We start from the raw sequence: 9,773 nt of genomic DNA on the forward strand, positions 1-9,773 counted from the left end.
TAATTCTACACATCTTGATTTCAGCGTGATTACCCATGTGTGCACAATTAGGCACACGCATAACTATTTCCGGGAACCGGGCCATAGAGGTAAGCAGCCCAGTGCTGAGGACCAAGAATATCTAGCTCAGAAGGACACGGAATCAAAAGCTCTTGGAGAAGCAGAGTGAATGAACTTCTCCGGAAAACAGAATAATTGACTACAAACTGGCATAATCTACAGAAATAAAGAACGTAATCCTGCATTAGGCTGATGTTCCACAGTGCCACATCCATAGTATTTCCCACAAACTGTTTCGGGAGAGGCCAATCAGATCAGAATTAACATTAGAAAGCTCAGATGTTGAGATACTACAGCAGTGAGGGAAAGGGAACAGGAAGAAAGGGGAGAGAGGGAAAGGAAAGGAAAGGAAAGGAAAGGAAAGGAAAGGAAAGGAAAGGAAAGGAAAGGAAAGGAAAGGAAAGGAAAGGAAAGGAAAGGAAAGGAAAGGAAAGGAAAGGAAAGGAAAGGAAAGGAAAGGAAAGGAAAGGAAAGGAAAGGAAAGGAAAGGAAAGGAAAGGAAAGGAAAGGAAAGGAAAGGAAAGGAAAGGAAAGGAAAGGAAAGGAAAGGAAAGGAAATTGGGAGTGTCTGGAGATGGTTTCTAAAGCAACAAAACCCTAAATAAATGGTCTGATTTTCCAAAGTGAAAAACATAAACTGAACAGCCCATGCAGCATTTTCGCCAACTGTCACTGGGGTGGCATTTCTGAAATCTGGTGGAATGACTCATCTCAAAACAACAACTGTTGCCAACAAGGTCTTTCCTCCAGGTCTAGTTATTTGAATGAGAGAGCTGTAAAGAACAAAATAAACAGAAAAGTCAGAGGCAAATCCTTGTCTTGGGGTTCAGCTCTGAAGCTTCCTCCGAAGCCATCCACTCTCCGAGGAGCCTTCCCAGCCCGCTGAGCAGGAACGCAGGTGACCCTCTGCGTCAAGAAAGGCATTGGCCCTGTTGTAACGAACCCCTTGCTAATTAAAAGAAATTCGTCATACTGCACCTAGCAACCTCCTCTCACACCACACATCCGTACAGCACGCATCCTCCTGAGCCCTTCTGCCCTCCCCGTTAGAGATTTCTCAGGATGGCAAACATGACACCGACAGGTAGCATGGTGCTGGAAGGGCTTGAGACAGACACCCCTGAATTCAGCGGGAGCAGAATTAAACACAGCCCCATCAGCCCAGCTACGCACCCGTCTTTGGCTAGTACAAAACACGACAAATTCAAAGACGCCTGCTGAAGCAGTGTTGTTTTGCTGAATAATTTATATCCCTGAGACCTCTGAAAATGAGCAGCATACACTTCAGCGCTGCAATAGCTATTCAGTGGAGACAGTGCACATTGTGTTCGGGAAGCTCATTGCTTAAACGCTGTTGCCATGACTATAAGAAAGTGATTATACTATTGTTTACAAGAGACTCTCGATAACTCATTACCACCCTAACCAGAGTTTTGCCTCCAGTCAAAAATTTGGGGAGGACAAAAAAAAAAATCTCATAGGTATAATTAACTTTGTGATCAAGATAACTCCATTTAGAGACTTTGAAAATTGAACACATCGTACAGTGAGGAATTAAAATAAGTAAGAATTACAAGTGACTGCACTGTTGACACTCTGCTTTTCTGACTATTTAATTAGTTCATTGGTAAATTCCACAGAGAAGAAAAGTCCTGCTAACTAAATAACTGTTGTAACTCGTTTTCAAGGAAGAAATGATTTATAGGGTAAGTGCCAATGTAGGAGTTAACTGTGATGAGTAACTCTGTAAAATAAGCCACTTTGTACACAACGTAAGGAGAAAAAGGCTTTAAAAATCTGAGTAAGAGTAAATGTTTGGTATTATGAAATTATGGCTTTCCAGCGTCCTGGAATGAAATCAATACCTAGAGCACTCAGTTCTGAATCCCCTAGTGCTCATGTCCCGTACACGACCTCTTTATCTCAATAGTGTGCTGATGATCAATAGTTTCCAAAAATGAGAAGTTGCTCTGAAGCTGTCGGAAAGTCTTCCTCACATTTCCTATGGCCAGTAACAGGCCGCAGAACACAAAGCGAGGGGATGATTAATAGAGCGCTGGACTAGGAGTCAGGAAATCTGGGCTCTGTTCCCAGCTCTGCCACTGACCTGCCGTTTGACCTTGGGCAAGACACTTGACCTTTCTGTGCTTCTGTTCCTCTTTCCATTCTTTGTCTATCTTGTCTCCCGAGGCCCTAAGGTATGCAGGGAAGGGCACGGTTCTCACTGGGTGTTTGTGTAACACCTACGGTGGGGAGGTGCCTGAAGAGCTCTGTAATAACGCCAGGGTACCACAGCGACGGCTGTTGCACAACGACGTGTTTTGTTTCAAAGCAGAGTAGCCAAGATGAAACTTCTTGGGGTTTCATCTGCACGTCCAGGATCTTACCGTCTCTTTCAGTCAGCGTCAGGCTCGGGCAGCAGGTACACGGCTTTGCAAGAGCTGCTTCCTCGCTGTGCCTTCATGCTGATTTCTAACTGGTTCTAATTTCTCTGCACCTCGATTCAGCTGGGCTTAAAAGCACATCACAACAAATGAGTGGCACAGATAAAAATAGCTACGGGAGCCATTTCTGAACAAAAGGAATTTTGTCAGGGAAATGGCAACACCTGTGCGTGAAGCCAGGGGCATGATGTATTTACAAATTAAATCAATTTATATATAATTCCTCACTAACTGTGTTGGAATTTTGTGCTTGTTCATGTTATTTGATTAAGAACCACTTCCGAGCCTTCCTCCCACCCTGAGCCATAGACACAAACCTTCCCCTATTACTACAGGATCGTTCTCCTAGCAAATGGGAGGCAGCATATGCAGGACAAAGCGGCTCCCACCTGCTACTTACTGCTGGGGTGCAGCTGCAGCCTCACCAGAAAGCAGATGACTTTGGTATACGCTCTCAGTTCCAGTCCCACTCTGCACCCGGTCTGCTGGAGCATCAAATGCACACAGTGCTCGGACACAGCCGACTTAATTGGGAGACTAATTTGAGCACAAACTGATGCAGAATGAAGAGCAAGTGAAGCAAGAAAATATGAAGCGTAAGAAGCACTGCCACATCTTGCACTTTCATTGTGAGTCTGGGGCAACACGCTGCCTCAAATAAAAACCCAGCCGGGAGTCACATCATTATGTAAAAGACTCATTTGAGTTTACGTTTCCAGTCCTCATACCTGTGGGACAAAGGCTGAAAAGGTGATTGGAGTGCACCTCAAAGGCTCAAAACACAAAAGTCAAATAAGAAGAATCCATCAACTCATATACATTGCCTGCAGCTTTGCCAAAGCAAACGTTCAGATATCCTGTCTCAGGCTCCATCAATAATGAACTTGGCTTCTAAGCCATAAAACTCACCATCAGATCTCAATGCGCTTTACAAAGGTGATAAATAGTATTTTTCATAGAGGAAACTGAGGTTTATGGAAGTGAAATACCAGGAGTAATCTGCTGAACAGATCCTAGACTCCGAGTAGAAACACTGGGGTTTTAGTTTACTGTGTGCTCACCTAAGAACTTTTGCTTGAGAGTTGTAAGTGCTTTGCGCTAGGTTTTAGTGTTGGCACTTCAGTAGAGTTATGGATTACTACCTGCATCTACGAATACTTTGGAAGAACTTGACAAGGTATGACCAGTTCACAGGTTGGCTCTCAGGTGGCTATGGGAGGCTTCTCATGGGAAATCTGGGGTGTAAATAGTTTGTGCTTTCATCTAAAAAGAATAAAAAATAAATTAAAAAATAGTCTCTTAATACTGTTAAGTTGAACAAGTGATCCACATTTCAGTTGGCACCAATTCCTTCTTTTCTGCAGCCAAGACCACTGCCTCTATCCCAATGCTCTGGCAGCTGGAGCAGGCTGCCAGCTTCCAGCAATGCCTACACCACACCTGAGGTGCAGCACACATGGGGCAATGGGGATATTACCCCTCCCAAAGGTGTCAAGGGGACCGTGGTGGAGCCCTTCTTTTCAGTAATTAGGCACGGGTGAGGTTTCAGTTTCATCAGCTCGCAGGCTTGATAAGAAAGGCAGACTACAACTGGCCTCTGAAGATGGTATCTTGGTAGGAAGGACCGTTGCCAGCAGTTAAGAAGAGGAAGAGAAGCATGTTATGGTCTTTCTGAACCTGCTAACTGACTAACCTAGCTGTGGGGTTTTTTGGTCACTGCAAGCTAACCGAAGACCACATACACCTTCTGCAGGCAGTGCTCATTGCCAGGAGAGAAGAAATAGGAGCGAGATAAGTCAAAGTTTCAGCAAAGCAGCTTCTGGGTCTGACTCAGACACACCTTTCTAAGCTTCAGATTTTCCCACAGAGCGACTAACATTTCTGCTGGAGTCACATTTCTCAGTAGAGAAGAAACAGGAGCTGTTTCACCGTCCTTCGTCGTGGTGCTATGCTCAGGGGACTCAATCTGAGCACTGCAGGGGATGTGAGAGCAGGATCAGAGGACGAGCTGTACTAGTCGGGGAAGTTAAGGAGCCATGGGTTGGCCTTGGAGACCTCGTCACCTCCAGGCAAGCTGTTCACAAGCTGCTCACTGTCTACAGAAACTTTGGTGGCGGAAACAGTCTGTTAGACAGTTTCAGAATGGCAGAGACTTTCATTAAATGCATTCGGAGGCTAAAAAGCTTCAAAGTAAACGACTTGGCTGGAGAATTAGGGCTGAAAAGGCTCCTAAACTAGCAGACACTTAACAAGTTCACTGGCTGAACTTCTCATTAAATGATAACCTTTACACAGCCCCCGGGGTGTCTCCTTGGTGTTGGTGCCGAGAACATTCTCGGAGCCAAGGGGGACTGAGATGTTCAGGGGTGCCCAGGTCCGTCCTGCCCCAATGGCTCCCAGCAGGCAGCAAGGCCTGGGACAGCAAATCAAAGTTTTCGACCCACAAAAAGCAACGTGACTCATTTCGTCTGTCTCGGCTACAGAAATTGTCTCTATCCCTCAGAAGCCCCAGGCAGCGCTCTGCCACCTCACGCACAGAACGTTTCGTCGTGTGGCACCGAGCTTGGTTCATCAAAAAGGTCCCAGCCCACTTTCGAGGAACAGGTCTGTGCTGCAGTCCCCTCTTGTTCCCCGCACCCTAACACCACTGCACCTGATCACCTTGTCCTGTTTGCTTTGAAAGAGCTTCCCAAAGCTGCGTGCATCCAGACCAGAAAATGACACAACTTTGCAGGGCTCCCTGGCAGGCCAGCAGCAACCCGGCAGTCCAAACCTCAGCAAGTACAGCACAGATCATTAAAAAAAGTTATTAGGAAACAATGCCAGGGTTTCTACACTCATTTAAAGGATCTCCACACACAGCAACCACCTAAATCAAAGTTTTACAAGCAAAACTTGGCTCTCGGCACCAGCCGAGCAGCCCTGTCTCCCAGGGATGTCCTCAGGGGACTGAGACAAACCCATGGCTATTCCAGATTTGGACTGCTGTTGATGAGAATTTCGGGGAGCAGGGGGAATTAGTCCATTTCCCTCTTCCTCGGCTACACCATCTTTGCAGGACTGTTTTCCCTTTTTTTTTTTTTCACCTGCTTGCGGACTACATCTGGGGACCAGGCCGCGTTCGCAGTCATCCTTCTGAGCACAGAAAATAATAACAATCGTTCCAACAATAAATCCAGCGCGACTTGGAGAGGGATAAAAGCCGAACGAGTCACCTGGGACTGGTGACAAACAGCACTTAACACACTCGGAGGAAGACATCGGCCACCAGGGTGACGGCTGCAGCGGAACAACCTGAGCAGAATAACACAGCGATGCCTGTGAAAGTGAGCTCCTCGCTTGCACGGGGTGAAATGAACGCTGCTCAGCCCATGGCAGAGGAACGAAGGGAAGGAAGGGCCGCTGGGGATTTGTGACTGCAGAACTTTGGTCTCACCAGTTCAACGCTTAACCCGCTGAGGAATGCCCTCCAGAGCTAACTGTTTATATATAACACAAAGAATATAAACAGCTAAGTGCTGGAGGGCGCATATATACATGCAGATATATGTATAAAAGACGGGATATTTTCTGTTCCACTCTGCACCATGAAAAGTAACACCACCAGATAAATAAACACATGTCAGCTCGTGGGAAATGCAGGGAGGCAGAAAGCACAAAAGCTTTCCTAGCCGTGTCCAGAAGAATAAATTTCTCTTTCACATGCACCCGCACCCAGCAGTCCAGCTCAAAAATCTGGCCTCCACTCTCCAAGGAGGAAATGCTGCTGCCAAGGCTGCTTGCTCAAAAATCAAAGTAACGCTGCCAAACTGAGCCCAAACCCAACCCCACCAAAAACGCTCTTCTGCTGGTTTTAAACTGTCCGCTGGGGACAGATAATTATCAAATAATGGTATCAACAGCATCAGATTATCACTTCAGACCCTTTGATATGTTCAAGCGAACGCTGTTTCAAATGTTATCGAGTCTCAAATATTTACTCTGGAGTCCAACCGAGCAAACGACCCATCCCATGCCACTGAACGTGGCAGGCGTGCTCCTAACAGGAGCAGTGGGATCTGCAGAGCGAAGGAAACAACCCAGCTATTTTCAGCAGAGGAAGCGTGGGGACAGTCTTGGATTTTGCAGAACAAAGAGCGCCCTGATAGCCAGAACTCCCCGGAGAGAGCCAGGGCTGCCTTCACGCTTGTCTGTGTGTGGAGCTCTTTTTATACTGGTGGAGCTACAGCAAGGCAGGTGGAGCTTTGCAGTCCCCCCGTGGAGTCAGAGAGGTGTCAAATCTCACATCCTCAGTGTGAGACTCGCACAAACGCTCTCGTCTTGTGCCTCCTCGTGCCAGAGCTGTACCTCCCACGACCGATGCTCAGAACCGCTATGTTCCAGGACCCCACGCACCCCCGATCTGCCATCTGCTCCGAGCAAAAAGGCTGAAATTAGAGCAATAACCACTGGCGCAAGCAAGTCTTCTGCTGGATTTCCCCTTGGGGAACACCCCCAGAGGATGGATTCTGCTGCCTTAGAGATGGCTCTTCCACATCTATTTATAGTGCACAGGGCAACTTACTCTGCCCCATCCTTCCACTTTCAAGTGCCCTTGGGATAACTGGCAGAGCAAATTCCTCCCCTGCCTATGGCCAGAACAAAGCAAGACCCTGTCATTATCCTGGCCCATCACCGCCCTCTGAGTTTTCAAGAAGAGGAGCACAACGCTGGGCTACCTGCTGCCCGACCCTCAGCCACTCCAATTCACCCCACTCAGACACAGTGTGGTTTCCCTTGCCTTTTCAGCACATGCAACGATGTCCTAAGGGGTGCTCGGTAAGGGGAACATGTGCCTCCATCACGCAGAGACGTGACTTTGGACCGATGCCTTTCTCTGCTCCTTAATTAGGCAGCCCTACCGAAGCAGCGAATGCAGCATGCCTGTGCCGAGCACAGAGTGGGAGGATCAGCGATGTGCAGCGATACCATTACAGCAGCGCTGCCTCATGAGCCAGCGCTTCTTCGGTGTCAAAACACGGTCCGGGGCCCCAGATGTCACGTTTGGTGAAGTCACGTACCTTGTCAGCAGGACTGCCGAGCGCGAGCATGCAAAACGGAGGGGGACTTTGTCAGCGAGGGGGATGCCCTCACCCAAATGCACTCGTGTTTGGAGCTGTCGGGGAGGTGAGGCAGCGTGCAAGGTGGAACGGGGGCAGTGTCCAGCAAAGAGCGGGTTTAGGATCTCAAGTGAAACACGGACAACCTCCCTGCACTGCAAAGATGAAAACCTTTCGGTATTTTCGTTGGAGTTGTTTCATTTAGCTGTTTCGAACAGCTGCCTCCAGCTATTTCATAATAATAGTAACAACTAGTAAAGAACCAAAACAAAACAAAACAAAAAAAAAAGCACACGGGCCTGTTCCCTGACTTCAGATGTTCCCTGACTTCAGAAAGCAGAGTTTGCTGGGATGTACGTTATTATGCAAAACCTTTTTTTTTCTTTTTTCCTCGAGACAATCACAAAGCGTTTCATTAGTACACACTGGAAAAATAAGATAATGGCTTTCTTGATTGCGATGGGAGATTTGCCCTGAGCACCGAGCCAGGCCAAAGCACCCCACTGTCATCGGGTTCGCCCCTCACATCGCCGCCCTCCCAAACGGAGCCGCAGCCCCCAGCGCCAGGAGTGCTGAGAGGGGAGAAAATAACCACCAGGGTCCCGTTTTAGAATACGCCAAGCACTGAGAAGGACAGGTTTCTGTCGGGAAGGGAGGGAGCAGTCTATTTTGGGCCACTCGAACAGCAGCCATGGGCCTATCAGGGGGCAGTCGCTCCTCGTAATGTTTCGCGTGTGTGCACATGCTGGAAGGACGCTGGAGGGAAAGGCAGAAAGCCTGGTACACGAGCGGCTTGTCATGAAGTAACAGGAGGCAAGGCTCTGCCTCCCAGCCACCTCCAGAGCAACTTGGAAAAGGTCAACGTGCCATCCGCAGGGTGCAGAAAACTTGTAATTTCTCCCTGGGAAACACAACGGGTGACAGTAACGAACCAGCCCTCGCCGGTGGGGCTCACGGGTGCGAGATGGAGCTTCAGGAGCTCTGCTTGCACGAGCACTTGTCCACCTCAGGGATCATAAAGCTCTGCCAGGGGCACCTGCACGTGGTGCTCACCACTGCCTGCCCACCTGCAGCACAGGAGGCACAAAACGAGAGCGCAATGCCTGAGGTGTGAAGCCGTGGGCACGGCTCTGAGCGTGAGCTGCAGTTTAATGCCACCTTACACCGCTGCTCAGGGACAAGCCGAGGCAGCTTGAAGCCCGCAGAGCCCTGCCAGGCACCAGGGGCGTCACCACCATGGTGGCACCAGGGGTGTCACCTCCTGGCGGGACATCATGAGGGCACTCAGGAGACTTTTCCAGGGGTGTCACTGCCCCAGCGGCAAGGACACAATGAGGAACTTTAGCACCTGTGACCCACACCAGGGTTGTCACCGCCAGGTGGGACACCACGAGGGCTGTCACCACCGTGGCGACGAGGGACTTGAACCACACCTGGCGTGTCCCCTCGCGGCAGGACATCACCAGGACACTCCTGGGGGTGCCACCACCACCGAGCACACACGAAGCACACCACCACCACCCCTCTCCCACCACCCCCACCCCTCCCCGCCTCAGGGCCGGGGCTGCCCCCATCCCGCCCCCCTCCGCCCGTCAGGGGGCGCCGTGACTCACCGCCAGCAGGGCCGATGCTCGCTGCTCCCCCGCCGCCTGCTCCCCGTTGGCGCCGCCGTTGCTGAGGAGGTGCTGGTGGTAGTCGGGGGGCGCGGCGGCGGCGGCGGCGGAGGACGGGGCGGCCGCTCCTCCTCCTCCTCCTCCTCCTCCACCTCCTCCTCCTCCTCCTCCTCCTGCGGCCGCCTTGGGGTGCTTGGCGGCCTTGCGGGCCCCCTGCCCCTGCTGCACGAGGTGGAGGAGCTGCAAGGTGCTCTCCCGCTCGCGGTCGGAGCTCTCGGCGCGGCCCCGCTCGTAGCGCCCCTCGCAGCTGAGGTGGTGCTGGCGGCACACGGCGATGCGGGCCCGCAGCCGCTCCACGATGGCGCTGTGGACCCGGGGGGCCGCCGGGCCGCCCCCGCCGCCCCCCAGCAGCCCGGCCCCCAGCCCCGCGGCTTGGGCTTGGGGGGGAGCCGTGTCGCCCATCGCCGCCTCAGCGCCGCATGGAGCGGGGAAGGCAGGGGGGGAGGCCCCGCGACCCCACACCGCCGAGGGGGGCCGAGAGACCCCCCCGCCGCCCC

General features: G+C 50.9%; 1 protein-coding gene across 1 annotated transcript in view; it reads right to left on the reverse strand.

The window, feature by feature from the left end:
- MAML2 (mastermind like transcriptional coactivator 2) overlaps positions 1-9,773 on the reverse strand; it is a 205,584-nt gene extending 195,811 nt beyond the window's left edge. Inside the window, exon 1 of the mRNA XM_084300598.1 lies at positions 9,217-9,773. Within this exon, the coding sequence (XP_084156724.1) occupies positions 9,217-9,678 (462 nt within the window). The 5' untranslated portion in view covers positions 9,679-9,773. The remainder of the gene's footprint in view (positions 1-9,216) is intronic.

Source organism: Netta rufina, assembly GCF_964035555.1.
Source record: "Netta rufina genome assembly, chromosome: 1".
Classification (NCBI taxonomy): domain Eukaryota; kingdom Metazoa; phylum Chordata; class Aves; order Anseriformes; family Anatidae; genus Netta; species Netta rufina.